General features: G+C 37.8%; 1 protein-coding gene across 4 annotated transcripts in view; it reads left to right on the top strand.

Moving 5' to 3' along the window:
* Window positions 1-20,768, top strand: part of LYN (LYN proto-oncogene, Src family tyrosine kinase) — a 116,710-nt gene that overhangs the window by 36,270 nt on the left and 59,672 nt on the right. For 2 of the 4 annotated variants that reach the window (XM_033125960.1, XM_033125962.1), the window contains one exon: window positions 18,021-18,094. In XM_033125960.1, coding sequence (XP_032981851.1) covers window positions 18,021-18,094 — 74 coding nt within the window. Of the gene's footprint in view, window positions 1-18,020; window positions 18,158-20,768 lie in introns of all 4 variants that reach the window. The other 2 variants (XM_033125959.1, XM_033125961.1) reach the window with 1 other exon arrangement.

Below are 20,768 nucleotides of genomic sequence, written 5' to 3'. Positions count from 1 at the left end.
AAACACATCTTGTAATCTCTTGAAATCTAGATTCTTGTAATAATACTGTGAAAAATCTTACAGCGAAGTGAGCAAGGAGGGGATGAACAAGAGGACGTCACAGTTTTAAAGCTTGTTTCTTTGTATAGGTATGCATTAAGTCATTTAATCAGGTAAATAACAAAAGGCTGTCTTTGAAAAGTTTCAAATATAAAGTGACATGATGAAAATATAATTCACAAAGTTGAGCTAAGAGTCGGGGAAAGACTGATGCCGTAGGGACAAGCTAGGAGTCAACTGCAACAAGCCAGGATAGTTAAATCTAAAATGGATCTTTTAGTAATTAATATCATGTACGGATTAGTAGAGAAAGAAGACTTATTTAGGGGGAAAATATATCAAAATACATTGTTTATATGGTCCATGCCTTTTCCTAAGCCTAGAAACCAACAATTGTAAAACTGACAGGGTGTGGTGGAGAGTTGCTTCTATTAATGAAATGTGATACGGAGGTCACAAAGATGACAGAGCTTTAGAGCCTGGGTTGACTAGGATGGTAAGAAAAATGAGAAATTTTCACTAAGAAAGATGGAAATTCAACAGAATATCTGTCATACTGCTTAAGTGATTAAAAGTTTCTGAAACTAGTTGAGCACATCCTCTACAGTATTAATACTTACCCAGAAGCAGTGGTTTCTCCTCACAGCAGTGGAGGCAAAAGGAAATGTAAAGATGATGGATTCCCAGGGTGAGGCTACCTTGTCTCTCCTCCCTGGGGTGCACCTGGCCAATGACCCCATCCTCTGCTGTCTTTCTGCCTCACTGCTCAAGCTGACAGCACATACTTGCTCTGTCTAACCTGCTATCTGTTGCTACCCACTTTTTAAATTATGGGTGCACAGGGTCCCAAACATTTTTGATTCACAGCACCCTGAGTATCTCAGCAATATTTTTTCATGGCAATCTTAGAGCAGAAGAAATACCAAAGAGTTCCATGCATTAGGTAGTTAGGTCCAAACAACTTAATTTGTATTTGTTGGAACAATTTAGTACCATTTGAAAAAATACACACACGTTGAAAGCAAAAATGTTTTGTGTTATTCTTAAATGACCACGACTATGTCACACAACGTCTCAGTTCTTGGAATCATATTTGGACACCACCATCCTCACTTTCTGTACCATATTTATCTTCATGTGACACTTGCTTTTTATCACTGCAACTATAGAAAACCTGGTTCCGCACAGGTATGAGGTTGTTAAAAGGAATATAGCACCATGTAATGTTAAAACTGAACTGTCTTGAGATAATAGTTCTCATGATGTCTGATAGATGTCATTGTGTTTCCCTTGAAATTTGTAAATATCCCCAGCTACACTTGTGAATTTTCTGTGGCACCTTAGGGGTACCTTGGCACACAGTTTGGGAACCATGGTACAGGCCTGTTCTCTACCATCTCTTTTTCTTTTCCTTAATTTTATGACACTTCTTGGCCACACCCATTTCAAGAAAGTAACTTGGGACCCAGCCATGGCCTCCAGTTTCCTCTTTCACTTTTAAACTCCTGGAGTAAGTTTAAAGTGACTCTCTCCAGTCCACTTGTATCTTACACTAACTTGGTAAGTCACTGCTTTGTCTTCAACCTTAGTCCAAAGAATGGTTTCCAATTCTCATTCTACCTTATGTATTTTGTGTTTAAAATGTTGGCCCTGTGATCTCTGGTCTTCCAGGTTAGAATCATTGCCTGGCTTTTAACCATCATACTTTACCACAAGTTCATATGGGTGCCAGGCCGTGGGGAAGAAGGGCTTTCTATGCCTTTATCTCCATTGAATCCATTTAAACTCCACTGTGGATGAGTGCTGTTATTACCCCATTCATGTCATTGTGTTTCCCTTGAAATTTGTAAATGTCCCTGAGGCTGGCTATAACATCGAGGCATCACAGCAGGACAGAAACAGCTCCGCTAGGTGTTGCTTGTCTCCCAGTTAATGGGAATGTCAAAGAAGCCACTATGGGTGGGGTTGACTTTATAAATAAGTGGTTTGTTGTGTTTGGCTTTCAATCTTACAACCATATTTCGTAAAAGTAAAACATGGTAGCTCGTAGGTATTTTGGCAATGGAGAAGGAGAAAAATAAAAACTGACTCACCATAGAAGCATACAATTTTTTTAAATTTTGATTTAATTTGATTTTAGTATTTCTTTCCAGACCTTTTCTACAAATGTAATCATAATGTATATAAAGCTTTTTATCTTGCTTTTAAAAAAATTACATTATAGACATTTTTAATTTGGCTACATTGTTATTTTAGCCATCCTCAAAATATTAATCCTTATCACTTTCAAGATGATACGTACACATAATTTAAAAACTAAAACAATTAAAAAGCTTGAAACAGCAGACTCTTGCTCCACCTTGCTAGCTCCCCCGATCCAGTTTTAGTCACCAGGTCCAGCCACTTTCTTACCCTCAATTTCAGCAGCTCTGCGGTGGTCCCTTGAATGGTACTATATAGTTATGTACCTGCTACCATCCTATTTTTATTAATTGTCTTAAGGAACTATTGGTTGACAGTGGTGGTTCTGCAAAATTACTAATTGCTGGTAAAATCCTGTTCACTGTGCAAATATCTGTGTGTAACCTCAGACCTACATTGTCCGATGTACTTTGTCTCGCGATTTTTATAAGCTTAATTTGTACCTTGTGTTTATCATAAATGGCTACAGGCATATTGTTAGGAATAATGATGTTATTATTAAACATTAAAAGATGGCTCAGCTTTTACCATGTATTTCCCCAAGCTAAAAGTGTAGAGGTTTGGGAATTAAACCAAGAATATTTAATGAAATTTATTGTATTTTATGTCATTATTATTCAGGCAGAGCAGGCAAAAGCCCACCCTTGATAATTGTAAAGAATATTGGGTGTTAAGAAGAAGCACATTGTATAGTTGTATGCAGTTTTTCTCAGCAGATATATTTCAAGGCAATAGTACTTCCCAAATTGAGGATCTGTTTTCTAAAAGACTGGCACAAAAGTATGTGGACCGGTGCCTATTCTGTCACAATATACTTTTAAAAAAGTTAATAGGCTTTATTTTTTAGAGCAGTGTTAGGTTTACAGAAAAACTGAGTGGAAAGTACAGAGTTTCCCATATAGCACTCACCCCTTCCTCCAGGTTCCCCCTAATTATTAACATCTTGCATTATTAGTGTGGTACATCTGTTGCAATTCATGAGCCAGTATTGATACATTAATTATTATTAACTAAAGTTCACGGTTTTCGTTAGGGTTCACCTTTGCGTTGTACATTCTGTGGGTTTTGACAAATGTATAGTGACATGTATCCACCATTACAATATCATACAGAATAGCTCACTGCCCTAAAAACCCGCAACTATTTATCCCTGCCTTCCTCCCTCCTCTTGAACTTCTGGCAACCACTGATCTTTTCATTGTCTCCATAGTTTTGCCTTTTCCAGAATGTCATATAGTTGGAATCATATAGTATGTAGACTTTTCAAATGGGCTTCTTTTAGTTACTAATATGCATTTAAGGTTCCTTCTTGTCTTTTTGTGGTTTGATAGAGCTCATTTTTTTTTTTTAGTGTGGAATAATGTTCCATTGTCTGAACGTACCACAGTTTATTTATCCATTCACCTACTGAAGGATAACTTAGTTGCTTCCACGTTTTGACAATTATGAGAAAAGTTGCTTATTTGCCATCTTGTATATCTTCTTTGTATATATTATTTGTATATCTTCTTTGGTGAGGTGTCCAGAACTTTTGCTCATTTTTTAATTGGGTTGTTTGTTAACTGATTTAAAAAAGTTCTTTGTATATTTTGGATACTAGTCCTTTATTTGTATTTTTCAAAAATTTTCTCCCAGTCTGTGGTTTGTCTTTTCATTTCCTTAACAGTGTCTTTCTCAGGGCAGAAGTTTCTTATTTTAATGAAATCCAACTTACCAATTTTTCTTCCATGGATCATGCTTTTGGTACTCTATCTAAAAAGTCATTGCCAAACCCAAGGTCATCTAAACTTTCTCCTATGTTATTTTCTAGGAGTTTTATAGTTTTGCATTTTACATTTAGTTCAGTTATCTATTTTGAGTTAATTTTTATAAAAGATATAAAATCTGGGTTTAGATTATTATTGCTATTTGCATGTGGGTATCCAGTTTTCCCAGCACCATTTGTTGAACGGCCTGTGCTCTTTTGTCAAAGATCAGTTGAGTGTATTTCTGTGGGTCTATTTCTGGGCTCTCTGTTTTGTTCACAATATACTTTTAAATGAGGGGTTGTTGTTGTAACTGTCAGTGAACACAAAATCTATTGTTGTTGTTGTAACCGTCAGTGAACACAAAATCTATTAGTAATTTATCTTGGTTTGACTTGAACCTTAGTTTCCTAAAAGGGGGGATAGGTAGAGGAGATCATTTTTACTATTTCTTCTAATTTTATCTCATGAGACTAGTTTACATTTAAGTATACAGTCAGGGTGATGATTTTCTCACAAAAAGTTTCTGGGTCTCTTCCAATAGATACCAGGTCTGTATGTGTGTCTTTGGGTCTGTCTGTGTGTACAGGCAGAGTGTACAGTTTATAATGGGATATTAAACCTATTTTTCACTGATGACTAACAAAGTATATTGTTTGGCCCCAATCTATAACAGAAAATATCAGTACTTATCGTCGTTATCTGTAATTAAAGCATCAGATTTCCTGCCATGCAGCTTTCATCATGGGACATTTAACAATGCTTGGAGTCATTTTTGGTTGTCACAACTGGTAGTGAGGAGCTGGAGAGGGGTGTTACTGGCATCTAGTAGGTAGAAGTCAAGGATGCTGCTAGCCACCCCACAATGCACAGGACAGCCCCGCACAACAATAATTTTTGGCTCGAAGTGTCAATAGCGCTGGGGCTAAGGATCCCTGTTGTAGAGAAGCAGATTTATTTATATCTGTGGGAACCTTTTCCTCTTTGCTTAGCCTCTAGATGACCTAGATAGACTTTTATAGATTTGCAGTCCACATCCAACAATGGTACAGAAACTTATGGTATAACAGTCAGCTTCTTTTAGCCATTTTGGGCTTAGTTTCACTTTTTCCTGATTTTGTAATAGCATCTATTATGTTACATGCATTTATATAAAGCTGACTTAACTGAAAGTGGTATATCAATACATAATTTTTATATATATATATATATGTATATATATATATATATATATATTCCTCAATATAGGTGGCTGGATTGTTGATCATAAAAATCTGAGGCTAGAAACAAAAATGATGTTTAATATACTCGGTTGGTTGTACATCCATAATCCAGACTCGGGTTTTAATTTCCTTTCTGGTCCTTTAAATGACACATTACCCTATGACATGTAAGTTTCCATGAGCTCATCTTGTTTTCATAGTGTTCCCTTTTATTGTCAGGAGAAACAAAACCAAAAAACCCCACTGTTTCAGCAATCCCCTGTTGTCTTCCTCTGTGTGAAATTGCTCAACTAAGAGTTATGCAAATGGAGTTCAGCCATGTGGAAGAGGTTCCTTACTTACTGCACATTGATCAGGAGGCATATCACCTATGTCTTTGGTGTATTTGTTGTCTGCAGAACACTTGTCATAAGAAGTTCAGGGTCCTGGCCTTCTCTCTTGCCACTCAGGTCCTTTCTCACTTTATTCCGGTCATACTAGCTCCTTTTCTGCTTCATATCTCATTCCATGAGCCCTTTGCACAACCCATTTCTTCTACTTTTAACTCCTCCCCTCCCTTAGACCTTTCAACTTTGCTACTTGTCAAAGAGAAGGTTACTTGTAGGTTATCAACTGGACCTGCCTCTTGTGTTCACATCTGGGGGAACTGAGTGGTTGTCACCTCTTGCTGTCCCTCCAGAGCACACTGCATCTCTTGGACATCAAGCAGTTTTCCTTATGCTTGGTAAAAATCTTCATGATTTGTCAGTTTCCATCTCACTTCCTTTTAAATTCTTAGCGAAGACTATGGCTACACCTACATCTTCTGCAAGTTCCCCACTCCCACAGATTATCAGGGTTTGAGGGACCTTAAGCCATGCATTCAGATTCTCTTACTTTGTTTTAAAATTTTCAGAAATGAGTTCCATTTTTGCACAAGTTTATATATAAATACACACATATATTTGTGTATATATTACATGTTATTATATGTAATAAACATACATTGTATAGTACGTCTGTGCATGTATATATGTGTATTATGTGTACATAATTTATACAAAATGGAAATGTCTATTAAATTTTAGAGTAAGAGTAACCAAACACATGACTTGGTCCTTCAAACTCTGTAGATATAGATATATGTAATTTTATATATATATAAAATTTAAAAATTTGGAAAGGCAAAACCAGAAACACCTGCAATCCCACCACCTATAGATGAACATTATGATAGTTTAAGATATTTTTTCCTAGACTTTTTTTCTACACATTTATGTTTTCCCCTCCCCAAAATGCTGCTGTTCTATCTGTACTATTTTTTTTCCACTAAATATTTTATTCCACTAAAATATATTGTGAGTATCTTTTTATGTCAAGAAATATATATATGTCTATATATATATATATAGAGACACACATGTACAATATTTTAATTATATATAGTATTCTTTTGTGTTGAGGTATCATGTTCTAGATCAATTTTCTAAAAGCCAATTGCCTGATCGCCAGTTTGATGAATTTATCAAATGCTTCAGTTTACCAGAAGACTTGTTTCTTTTAACTACTTGAATATTTCTATTTTTCAGAAAAACTTCGTGCATTTTTAATGTTCTCTTGCTAGTTCTTCAAATGAGGTTTCTGCAATTAAAAAAAATTAAAATTTTAACTTTCAATTTAGAAGCATCAGATAGAAATTGGAAATGACCAAAACATTCCCAACACCTATGACATGCTAAAACTCTAGACTCTAAGGAGAAATTAGGACATGCTGATTTGATAGCGTTTGCAAAACCTTTTGATAGAATCATCTTGAGATGTGGAAGGGAAAGGAGGGTATGTAGAGGAATTTCTAGAAAGAAGCAGAAGACTTGAGCTACAAAAGTAAAAAAACATGTCACCAGGGTTAAAGAATTTTTAGAAATTAATTTAACATCTTAAAATGTAAGGATGGGTAAAGTAAGAAATGAACTAGGAAACTGCAGAAACAACCTTACCTCATATTGCTACTAATTACTGTTTTTAAATTACATCCATGAATATTTTAATTTTAGTCTCTAAAAGATAAATGCTCATGTTTTCAATGTAAATTTAATACCATTAAACATAAAATGTCTCCATTTTATGTTTATTCCTTATTATCATCAAATATCCAATGACAGTATTTCTCCAATTGTCTCATAAATATTTTTAATAATTAAGCTACTAAATTACTATTAACTAAGGTTATTATAGACCTAGAAGACTAAATAATCCTTAGTTGTTTTTTTGTTTTGTTTTTTTAAATTGGGGAATATTGGGGAACAGTGTGTTTCTCCAGGGCCCATCAGTTCCAAGTTGTCGTCCTTCAATCTAGTTGTGGAGGATTCAGCTCAGCTCCAAGTCCAGTTGCTGTTTTCAATCTTTGGTTGCAGGGGGCGCAGCCCACCATCCCATGTGGGAATTGAACCGGCAACCTTGTTGTTGAGAGCTCGCACTCTAACTAACTGAGCTATCCTGCTGCCCCTCCTGGAAGTTCAGTGGCAGCTCCTTGTCTCCAATCTAGTTGTGGAGGGCTCAGCTCACTGGCCCATGCGAGAATCGAACCGGCACCCTTTTGTTCAGAGCTCACGCTCTAACCAACTGAGCCATCCGGCTGCCCTCCTTAGTTTTAAAAATAGAACATTTCTTAAAAAGCCATCATAGAAATCTTCAAAAGCTTTTAAGACAATCGCATTTGATAAGAATTATTATGCCCTTAAGCTATTAAAACCATTCCAACTAATACAAACTGTTGTAAACTTAAGCTGTTAATACCAGCCCACCTAATATGAAATTATATATACCTCACAAATAGTTAAAAGATACACGTTTTGGTAAATCGATCATCTTATAAATTGAAAATCATCAGAGAACTGGCTTTGGGTGAAATGAATTTTGAGAGCTGGTCTACATTTATTTAGCCAGTGACCTATTATTTGGCAAATAAGTATATTTTTGATTGTATGGTATTACAGAGAGTCCCAGAATAAATATCTTTATGCAGAGCTTTGTGTACCTTCCCAGTTGTTTTCTTAGAAATAATTTATTGCTAGAAATGGTAATGTTGGGTTAAGAAGTGCATACATTTTAAAGGGCTTTCATAGAGGTATATTGTCAAGTTAGATTGTATCATTGACCCTCTCCTGCCAAGCCCAACGATTTCATTTTATGGTGAGGAGATTAGAGTCCAGATAGGAGAGTGGTTTTGTCTACAATTAGAGGATTGTCAAAGCTGGACCCAGCTACCAGGCTTCCTGATGCCTAACCTCCCTCACCTCTCATTACCCCTTTGTGCTCTCTTCCAGGCAAGAGCCAAATTCTTCACTTCTCTGGTCTAGACTCCAAACCTCTAGATGTTTGAAACCCTCATATATCTCTTTAATGTTCTTGTGTTTCTTTTCTGGACTCATTCTAATAAATGCAGTGATTAAATCTGTGCATGTTTAGTAAAGTTCCCATAAATATAGACAGTTTGCTGTTTTTATGCATCATTATTTCAGAATATCTCAGTGTCAAGTTAGCTTTACATTTTTACACTACACATTCACATTATAGTTAACTACAGAACCTCTGGGTCTTCCTGTGGTTTGCTTATGTAAAGCATATAGTGAATAAATGTTTTCAAACCAATAAAGACATCAGTAAACATAAGGTAAATTAAAATTATATCCAATTTTGATCACAAAGGCATAAAGAAAAGTAATTTAAAAAAAACCAAGCATACTGTTCTGTATCTCTCTTTTTTGGGGGTTGGGGGAGAGCATTATTTAATTAATTTTTTATTGATGTCATTCACATACACAAATTTACCCTTTTAAAGTGTACAATTCAGTGGTCTGTAGTATAATCACAACACTACAAAACCACCACAATTGTCTAATTCCAGAACCCACTGTTCTGTGTTTGCAGAATTTACACACTGCAATTCATTTGTTTAAAAAAAAAGAAAGGCCTCATATCCTCTAACATATTCTCTCTTCAGCTCTCTGAATAGCACAGGTGGGAAAACAACCCTACATTTGCCAGCAAGGTTCGAAAATTTTCCAGTTTAAAGAGCCTTTTTTCCATCATGATTCCATTTCTTTAAGATAAGAGCTTAGTCCTTTACATTTCTTCTTCTCCTGTTCCTTTCCAAGATGGTATCTAGGCAGATACAAGGTTTCTGTGGGAGGAAAGAAGCCACAGATTCTCTTCCTGTTCTTGGTATGCCTGATGAGATATGACTGGGCAGTGCTGATTTGGGGGAATGCCATCCTGACACCCACCCTGAGAGCAAATGGACCACATCAGGACTCTCAGAAGGTTCTGGATCCCCTTAAAACCTTCAACACGTTGAGTGAAGGGAGCCTCAAGACAGAACTCTGGCTGTTTTGTCTTGACACCCCCTTTCCCTTCATACTTCACCCTGTGTGGGACAAGAAGTAGCCCCTCCTTCAGACCTAGAGCCTCCTGCAGCCTAGGTCTAGGGATTTGGACCTGTAACCCTCTAGCTACTCTTAGAGCCACTCTCCCGTCCTCCCGCCCCCCAACACCTTTGCCAATTGGCCCTATAATAGGAAAAGTGGATGGGGGATAGCAGGTCCCTGGGACACAGGTTCTTTTCCAGTCTTACTCCTTCCAGTACTCCTTCAGGTTCCTCTCTCCCATTTCTTCTAGGGGGAGCTCGATGCTCAACCTTAGTCACAGACTGGAGGTGATGTCCATACCATAGGAGCAGCTGTGTGATCCAAGTCTTCAAGGACTTGCTCTTGATATGGAACCCGGACAAAAACTGGGAGCTAGGGATTACCAAATACCATGATGACATTGATTAAATTGCCCCAAGACACTGTTCCATTTACAGATGGTATTTCAAACTTAGGGAGGGCCTTTTGTTAGAGGCTGGTCAAATAAGAAAGCAAGGCTCTGGAACCAGGTGTACTTGGGTACCAACTTGCCAGCTGTGTTAACAGTGGCTTTCTGGGGGGTTTTATAGAGGAAAAATATGAAGAATGTTTGGAAATGTTTACCATGGTAGGTAAGGAGAAACATCGTAACTGCCTAAGTAAAGAGAATCTGGTTACACCCTTTTCAAAGGAATCTGGGAAAACTCACAAAAGAAAAGACAACCATTTAAGCTAGGAATCGATGGAGTTGGTTGTGGAGTTGAATTCAGGTGCTCTCTCCTCTTCTGCTCTCCTGAGAATACCAGTGAAACTTTCCTGACCCCCTTTTCTTTATAAGAAGTTTGGAGAAAACATTGCAACTCTTCCATAGAATTTGTTTCTCTGGAAAAGTCTCTAAAGTTTCGTTTCTGAAAGTAAAGTGAGAAGGAAAATAATCAGGGGTTTGGGCGGGCAAAGTAAATCGTATTAGTGAACAACTGGCCCTGGAATGCAAGTATAACTGGAGGACACTATTTTAGGGATGAATTCCTATGAATGACCTTTGAACCAAACTCAACCTACTTTTGAAGCTCTGCTCACTTGTTTGGGATCATTACCACCCACCTCTCTCTCCTTGGGGATTTCTTTCACTTTCTCTTGTTTTTCTGAGCTCCCTAATTCAGAAAACTCTTGGCAACAAAGCTCCCTCCACAGAGAGGCGGCAAGGCCTTGGGTGGGTAAAGAAGGCGACAGACCAAGTTCTAGTTTTACCTAAGACCTGTGATTACCTGGCACAGATTTATGTCTGGGCTTTGCTTCCCTCATCTGTGCCAGGCACAAAGTAGGCAATTACATGCTCCTCCCTTTTCCCCATCACCCCCTTTGTCTACTACCCTCATAAACATTTCTGGTTACTCCAGTGACCACTGGTATTGCAAGGTCGGGCAAGAGAAAGTCAGTAACAAGAGGAAGACTTCAGAGCTCCCAATGAACCAGCCTTCAGATGATAAATTCACTTGTTGCTGGGAAAACTCAATACTAATTAAAGCATTCAGTTTGGGAAGTTGTGGTGAAGTAAAAAAAAAAAAAAAAAGTTTTTAGTTTCTTTTTGGGGGCTGCTGAAATAAAGGCAGAAAAAAATGCACAAGTTATAATAAAAACAAAACATGGTACCAACATAGACAGTTTCTTTTGTAGCCCTTCATAAAGGCAAGAAATTAGGTTCTGAGGGGTTAAAGTCTAGTAACTTTGTTCTTAATTTTTAAGATCAATTATTGTGTGACATAGTTGTTAAAAAAAATATGTTCAGATTTCATAGGGGGAAGTGGCAACCAATTTCCTATTTTTATTTCTTTAAGCTTTGATAATATGAGAAATTAGTGATTTAAAACCTTTATATAACAGACAAGGAGGTGAATTTGTATGTACTTCAGATTGACATGTATGTGGTGGAATACCTTTTAACACTGAGGATGAAAAACAAAATATTACCCAAAATGTATGTTATATCCAAACTCAGGAAACTCTTTCATTGTGCAATTTCTTCCTTCTTAATTACAGAGTAATATATACATTTACATTCACGCCAACATATAATACAAGTCTATAGCAGAGTAACATGGCATATAATTACCTTTTCCAAAAGAGGGAAGAGAGAGAGGCAGAAAATGTCCATTTGGATGGTACAAGTGGTCCATGTGCCAGCCCAAAACCGAGATGGGAGATGTGCTTCTATACCCTCTTTGTGGTGAGATGGGGGTTATCCTTATGCTTCTCTTCATGGCACTGTTTCTCTTCTAATGTTAGAGGAAAATCCAGCATTTGGACAGTATTTATGTATTTAACAAACAGGTATATAGATCTTACTGTGTGCTGTTTTAAGTATATGTCTAAGCACTTTACAAATATTAATTAATTTAACTCTTTAATCCTCATAACAACTTAATGAACTAGATAGCTATTTCCTTTTGTCAGAAGGAAACTGAGGCACAGAGAGGTTAGGCAATTTGCCCAAGATCACACAATTAATAATTGATGGACCCAGGATTTGAGTTTAGCAATCCAGTCTTTTTTCTCAAAAATATTTCGCAAATCATAGTGTCTTTCTTAAGGAATTTTTAAAAGAATATTTCTTTATAGGATCTTAACACCTTACAAGTGGACTTTAGAACTTAACCAACATGGTGGTGGGTATTCTTTCAGACTTTTTCTGTGCATATTAAATATACAAGATTTATTGGATATGTGTGTGTATATGTATATATGTGTGTATATATATTATTGATTGATTATATAAATTGATACATATAAATTTTTTTTCAGTCAATAATGACTAGTGATCAAGAATATCTGAATTATACAAATCTCTCCTTTTAACCCATCCCACTCATAATATGTCAGTTGGACGTAATTTAATGAACCGTTCCCTACTGATGGACATCTACATTGTCTCTGTCTATAATATAAATAATGCTAGTATGAATATCCTTGTGCTCTTGTGCCAGTGTATTTAAAGAACAAGTCCTCTAAAAGTTCTCACCATAGAAAGAAACAAACAAAAACCTGATAGCTATGAGAAGTGATGAATGTGTGAACTAACTTTTTTGTAATAATTCTGTGAGGGAGGAAGAAACTTTACCTGTCAAGTTTCTTTCGGCTGGTCTAATAATTAAATCTACATGAGACAGGTTAGCGAGAGAAAATAACCAAATTTACTTACATACAGACATATTGGAACCCCACATACATGAAAGAGTCAGAGACATATATATGGTATCCTGAGCTAAGGATGAGGTAAGGTGCCCAGGGCTTCAGAGGGGAGGAAGGTGGTTGCAGGAGAATAAGAGGAGCAGGTGTTCAGTAACTAGTAGTTTGCCCTGCCGTATAATTAGGTCAGAAAGGTTATCTCTGATAATCTCTTTTTATGGACAAGGCCCCTAATTTAAATTCTTCTAGGTAGTTAAGTGGGGGCAGAAGTTTCTTTTGAGCCCACAGTATCTGAGTTGCTTTTAGCTCAAAACAGTCCACATATCACAGAGGCACATCCTGGGTGACTCGTTTTGAGCCCTTACTGTTCACAATATATACATATATTAAATCATCACATTGTATACTTTAAACTTACACAAATGGATATGACAATTATATCCCAATACAGCTAGAAAAAAAAAAAGAACAAATCCCCAAATTGGAATTCCAAGTGTCCAGTTGCTTCTTTGTTGAGCAGGTGGATAAGGCATTATTAGATCTTAGCAGAGACAGCAGGATGATAAAGGAGGAGTCATAATTAGTCTTTTCTTCAAGTCTGTTTTCTGGTTGTTTATTTATAAAAGGATTTTAGTATTCTAAGGTCTTTCAATGAGGATGAGCCCCCCTAATGGATATTTGTTCCAGTGAAATAAATTTTGAAAAGAAAAGTCACCCCTCTCCCATTTTCTGGATGTATTGGTGGATGTCTCTTTGTGAGCAAAGTGTTGTCCAGCTGTTTAGGTCTCTTCAGACCATCTAGTTGAGCTTGTGTGATGAGCATCCTAGAGTCACATTTGCATGTGAAACCATCAGTTATTATTATTATTAACCCAAAGTCTCCACATATAAATTGTGCCTTCATTTACTGTTAAAAAAAAGAAAGAAAGCATTACCAACTACATCTTCCACAGCACTTTATGTAAAGTCCATCATAAGAAACCTTAGAATGTTTCTGCGGGACCTCACTTTCCCGTCTGCTTCCTCTTCCCTTCACGCTACCCTCTGGCTCTTCCTGCCAGGAAATCTGCTACAGCATATCTGCTACCCACTGTGCTACCACATTCCTCTTTTCTTTGGCTTGGGTTTTCTATTTTCTTTTTATTAAACTCACTTTTTTTGTGTGTGTGAAAGCATTTCAGATCCTTTTGAGAAAGAAGTAAGGTATAAAAGTAATCTCTTCATTCAGCATCATTGATAAATAGATAAAACAAAGGTTTCAAAATAGCCATGGTATAAGAAACAGAAGAGGACAGACTTTAGGCTCAGACTTTTGGCTAAAGTTGTGTATGAGTCCCAATGCCACCCTTCACTACCACTGTGGTTTTGGGCCAGTCTTTTCATCTCTAAGCCTCAGTTTACTCCTCTGTAAAGTGAGGTTAATAATACCTGGCTCATGGGGTTTCTTTAAGGATTAAACGAGATGCTTAGAAAATTACAAACGCTAATTAAAAAACACTAAGGTATAAATCATTGTAAAGTATAGCTCATATCATTTGCAAACAAGTAACCACTTTCTCAGTTTCTGTTGGGATTTCATTGTATTTTGTACTGGTACCTTCACACATCACAAGGAATTGCAAGACCTGGTGTGCCAGTGGGCTCTCAGCAGGGCCCGCTCAGCCTGAGCAAAAGTGACTCTCCCGGTGGAGTAGTATTGTAATTGTTTTCATCTGCAAAACATGCATTTGGTTGTCAGTTGTCCATGGTGACGGGGGAGGGGAAAGCATGAATTAAGCATAAATAAATGCTAATCTATGGACTCTCACCACCCCTCTCACATCCACCTGCCTTTTGTTTTCATTCTTCCTCCTCTCCAGGGCCACTGCCCTCGGAATCCCCATCATCTCTTCATCTGGACCCCTTCAGTGGTCTGGGTCATGGAGTTCCCCATTCCAGCTCTTCCCCCCTCCTCACTTCCTACAGAATTCTCTCTCGGAAGTAGAGATGTCTTTGTGTCCTGTCTCTGGTTAAAAACCTTTCTACAGCTATAAATAAATAAAGCTAGCACTGCTTGGCATGACATAAATAACACCCCACAAAGTACTTTTCTAATCTCATTTCCTGCCCCCCTCCCACACTAACAGAGGTTTCTAACGTTTTGAAAAAGTTTTCTACGTAAAATTGTTTACAATATCCTCTTATTTCCACCCTCCAACTTTTTATTTTGCAAATTTCAAATCAGAAAATAATGGAAGAATATCCTAATTTACATTCACTAATTCTTTAATATGTTGCCACATTTGTCCCCTCTTCTACCCCCACCCTTCTCTTTTTCATTTTGGCTGAAGTGTTAAAAGTTGCGTTCATCGCCACACACCTGGCATGTACTTGTATCTCCTAAGAGATGGATGTTCTCGGCATAACCACAATGCCATTATCACGCCTGTAAAACACACAATTCCCTAATACCATGTTCAAACATATTCACATTTCCTCAATTATCCTAGCATGTGTCATCCTCTCCCTTCTCCCATCTAGGATTCATTCAATGTTCACACATTGTGTCTCTTCAGTCTCTCTTAATATGGAATGGTTGTGCCCCATCCCTCTCCCTGTAGTACTTTTTGAAGTATCCAGGCTAGTTATCTTTAGTGCACATCATGGATTTTTCATTTTGTTCCTCTAATTCAGCATTTCCTATAAAGAAGAAGTTAGCTCTAGAGGTCTCTGTCTCTTTTAAAACAACAATAACTGAGCGGGGCACCGCTTGCCTCCTTTCCTTTTTCTTGCCCACCTTCAGCAAGAGTGGTCCTGATGAGCATGTAGAAAGCCTCAGGTGCAGCAGGCAGAGCTGCTTGATCCATTCTTTCAATAAATAGTATTCTCAGAGCACCTGCTCTGAGCAGGCATTGTTCTAGGTACTGGGAATCCTGCAGTGAGGAAACCAATGGGACCTGCCCCGACAGCTTGCAGTCTGTTGGGGAGATGACCAGAAATAAACCAGTATGTAATGGAATGTAGGTCGTAATAAGAAAGATAAGACTGTAAAGCATGGGGAATGGGCAGAGCGGAGATCTTTTCAATCGGGTGGACCAGTGAAGATCTGTCTGGGGGCGGGGTAACATTTCTGTCCAGGTCTGGAAAACAGAGAGCTAGAGAGGCGAGAGAGAAGGAGAAAGGAAGGGAAAGGGCAAGGGAGGCGAGGCGACTGGGGGGAAGCGATGGGGCAGCCCCGGCCCTGGTGTGGTTCCTGTGTCCTGTGCGCGGAGCCGACCAGCCTGGGCTCCTCCCCTCGAGCTCGCTGTGCGTTCTGGGGTCCGCGCTGAGAGGCCTTCCGGAGTGCCGTATTCCCTCATTTATATAGCACTGCTTCTTGGAGGGTGGGGGTGGGAAGAGGGGATTGGGACTGGTAAAAAAAAGAGTTCGCCTGTTTATTTACAGATGAACTCCAAAACCCATCTCGCTTATTTCCAAATCAACTTTAAAACCCATTTTCATTTTAGAAACGTTAGCATATGAAAAAAAAAAGTGCTGTTTTGAATCAAAGAAGTACTTGCTTCCCCTTTATTTTGGGAACTACAGCTGGCTAGTTTCAGAAAGAGGTGTGACTGTCCTTCAGAGGCTTCTACCTCAGCTAATGAAGTGATAAACAAGTTGAAGGGCCAACTGGAAGCCTGCAGGACAAAATGCAAAAATGCACAGATGGGCTGTGGCAGCAGTTAAGAGAGAGCCTCTTGAGATTTCTTAGAACAGTTCCTCCCCCAGGAGGTATCCCCTAATTCGCACTACTGCCCCTTCCCCAAACTCTTAATCATTTTCCCCTCCTCTAAAGTCCCAGGCAGTGGTAGCCAAATTCTGCTTCAAAATTACACAGATCACATGGGAGCGCCCTGCCACTACTGGACCCCCAGAGAATTTCCTGGAAAGAGTCCAGGGAATCTGTTCTGTTGAGTCTACGTGATTCTGGTATTCCTTCAGGTTTGGGAACCACTTGCCTATAGGACCTTTTAATGGAGTTCATAACACATTTTGTTTTGTTTTCAACTTACAGATTTGACTGAATCTATACTGTAAGACATGAAATCATGTCTGATTTCAATTTTTAAAATCATCTTTTTAGTCCCCAGGGTGCTTTGTGTGGTGCTGTACACATCCTAGTATCAATTAAATAAACAAATAAGAATTTAGCATTTAGAAGGATGGTTATGTCCCTCTACACTGGTCCAGCACAAGACCCCTTCTGTCCACTGTTCTTCCTCTGAAGTTGTATGCACAATCATGGCTTGCTGATGCCATCATTTGTGCCTCTGGCTTTGCCATCTCTCCTCGTTTCCACACTCACGTATCTTACTGGGAAGCCTACTGGATTTGATCATTTGGATGTTCCTACAAGCATCTTTTCTTCCATATCTGTGTCTCCTCTTTTATTTCCGGTCTTGGTGAGGACCACCACCATTTCTCCAAGCCCCAAGCCACATTCAGTTGGAGCCAGGTTCTATGCATTCTAGTTCATAATCATGTTTGCCTTTGAAGCCTTAAGCCCCATCACTTCACCTTGCACATTGTGTCATTCATCTTGGGGGTGGGGAGACAAACAAACAAACTGCTCAGCTTTGCACCCAAGTCCAATTCCTGGCCTTTCTTACCTGCTCTTTGGCTACAGGGTTTTACATTACAGAACTAGTTCCCTGAAGGGATCAACTTGAAATAGTTCCTAAAGGGGTGAGATTGTACTAGTTCCCTAAAGGGACTGTGTTATCACAGGGTGAGTACTTTCCATGTGAAATTCCTTCTTCCTGGAATCCCTTTACTGACTTTGCCACCTGGCTGACATCACTTCCATTTTGACTCACAGAGCATTTCCTTCAGGATGCTTCCCCTGACCACCGCCTTTTCCTCTTGCCTGAGTTAGATGTCTTTTCCTAGGTCCAGTGTATCCTCTATCGTTGACTCTTCACTGTACTGTAAATTTTATTCACACATCTTTACCACAAGAATATGAGCATCTTTAGAGCAGGGATTATGTCTTGCTGCCATAATGTTGATGCTCAATAAATAGTTGTTGAAAGAATGAATGAACAAATGAATACACAAGCAAACTGGTCTGTGAGCAATATCCACATTTGAGTATGTTAAACTATCTAAGATAAAAATAAAAGGATATATTTTTTTTTATTCCTCATTAATGGAGAGCTTTCGGTGGCTTGAAGCCAGTTCTAGAATGGTAAAACAATGTCAATGCTTTTATATTCCAACAGGAAATATGGGATGTATAAAATCAAAAAGGAAAGACAATGTGAATGACGATGGAGTAGATTTGAAGACGCAACCAGTACGTAATACTGACCGAACTATTTATGTGAGAGATCCAACGTCCAATAAACAGCAAAGGCCAGTAAGTAGATAGTCTCAGGGGAGAATTCCCACAGCAGGATGAAAGCATGGCTGCGTAATTTAAACACCATATCTGTAACATGTGCATGCAAAAATCACATCAGTTACTTTGGCCTCAATTTTTTATGTGCTTTGTAACTAAATCCGTTAAAGAGCTTGTGACTATTTGAGGGATAACCAGGGCATTTTAAAGTTAAGTGGCCTTTGATCACTTTCTTATATGTAGAGAAAGTCATCTTTCCTAGCACTGGTGCGAATACCCACTCTTTATATATAAAGATATACATGTCTATCTGAGCTTGTGTGAACTTAGAATAGATAGTGAGATTAGTGCAATGGTCTGGAAGCAGAAAGAAATGCTGCATTCTATTCAGAAGCTAAAATAGGCGCCAATACAACCTTTGGCATATCATACTTTATTCGATCTTGTCATTCTTCAATTAATGAATAACAGTACAGATAATGAAATTATCATGACTTATTGTAATTAAAAGATTAAAAAAAAAACACAACACACACACACATCTAATTCTACCTGCTAACCTTGGGCAAATATCTGTACCAGAAATGTTACATGAGTGATGCGCTATTTGATGCATTTGAAAATACTTGACACAGGAAGAACTACTATCACATTTCATGGAAAAGAGGAACAGAGCTTTGGATAACTACAACCTTAAATGCACTTTATCTCAGATATTACATCTTTTCCATCAATTCTGTCACTATATATATATATGTATATTATTCTGTAGCTTGGTTTTAATGGAATTCTTCAGCACTTAAGCTGGAAGCAGCTTATTCCAAGTTAGCCCAAATGCCTTTGTTAAGTGTTTTTATAGTTTCTCTTGTTTGATATGTTTTTAAATGCCTCGGCATTCTAGAAGTATATTATTGTTGTCAAGCCCTTCAGCCAGCCCTTACCCCCACTGTTCTCCATTATCCTACAGGTATAACATATGTCAAAGTCTCATGTCATCATTGAATTCGATAAGTCATTATTGACCTTCTTACAAATAAGTGGAGATGAAGAGTGAATATATTGTACATGATGTTTCTGGATAGATAAATTAATATTGTAATTTTATATTGAAACTCAAAATGTATAAGATTATTAACAGCTTTAATAATTTAGTGATAAATACATATATATTTTTAAATTATATAAATAGGTATAGATGTAGAACTATATATTATATAAATAGGATTAGTAGAAAATAAAATGATATAAGGAATTGGAGTTACAAATAGTTTTCTTATTATAGACTTCAAAGGTCTCATAAAAAGGACTTGGCTTTTTCGGGATCACGTATACCAGATTTTACATTTTTTAAAACTCTTTTTTTTTTTTTTAATGATGAATGAAGATACTCTTTATTCAAGAAAGTAAAGGAAAATTGTACAAATGTACACACCATTTTTCCTCTTGTTAAAAGTAAAGGACGTTAAAAATTAATTTAGAAAGCAGAAGTAGTAAATATGTTTGAAATCTTTCAATTCCTGTATTTTAGTTTGTGCCTTCTGTGGTTACAGATGCCCTTGTTTCACCAGCTAGTTAGTTTGGCCTTATTCCATGGCCATAGAGGACATTCTCAGCTCTGGCCAGATGTGCCAAAATGCATGGCCTGGATTGATTAAAGAGGAGCTCTGATGAGAGGGTGGGGCTGAACTGATGCAAATTTAACAACACTCTAAGGAAAAGACATTTTAAAGAAAAAGAGCGGTGCTAGATGAGTTGCATATATGTGTTTCGTTCTTATAAAGATGTATTAAAACATTTGTAAACCAAAGACTCTGATATTTGAAAATTATCACCTTTCAAAATTATTTAATTAGTTTTTCATCTTCTAATTATTTCCTCTAAGTCATTTAAAATTGATATACATTCTAATTATGCAAATCTAAATGATTAAAAAAATTAGTATAAAATTCTTGAAGTAAGTATTGAAGGATAATACAGATCCATGATTTTTCTGATATCGGAAAATATAGTAACCCCTCCTCCCCCCATATTTGGAGATTTTTATGGGCTAACTTTCATCAGAAATTTAAATTTCAGTACAAAGTGTTTTGGTCCCATTTCCTTAAATCACTTTAATCAAAGAGAAAAGTTACATAGTTTGTGAGTATAGGTCTCTGACAGTACCTTCCATAAAAGGGTCCTAGAGGTCTTTTACATCCTCCTCACTGTCACTGACAGAAAAAAAAAAAAATAGATTTAAAAGGTAATTGAGGTGGCCTTTTGCATCACCAGACCACCCTTCCTAATAATTCACCTTCAACTAAAATAAAAAGGAATGACTTGTGTCCCCATGATGGAATAAGGGTCAGCCATAAAAAGCCTGAATGGGTTAGGACTTGTTCTCAGGGCAGGGGACAGAGCCCTGAAGTCTAGGAAACATGGAGATCAGCAGTTCTGGACTGGGGTGGCAGTTCCACAAGGTCCCCGGGGCTCCAGATCACTTCTGTCTTTGCTTTGCTGTCTCTGGTACCTAGTTTCCATGGTTGCTGAGACTCCAGCCTTTACCTACCTGGAGGGCAAAGCAAAAGACCAGCCAGCCCCAAGGCCCCACACAACCATTTTGTTTATAGATACACTCTTTCCCTCCATC

The sequence above is a fragment of the Rhinolophus ferrumequinum genome, chromosome 14, assembly GCF_004115265.2.
Source record: "Rhinolophus ferrumequinum isolate MPI-CBG mRhiFer1 chromosome 14, mRhiFer1_v1.p, whole genome shotgun sequence".
NCBI lineage: Eukaryota > Metazoa > Chordata > Mammalia > Chiroptera > Rhinolophidae > Rhinolophus > Rhinolophus ferrumequinum.
Note: the sequence above shows the minus strand (reverse complement) of the source record. Positions and strands in the feature narration are given on the sequence as shown.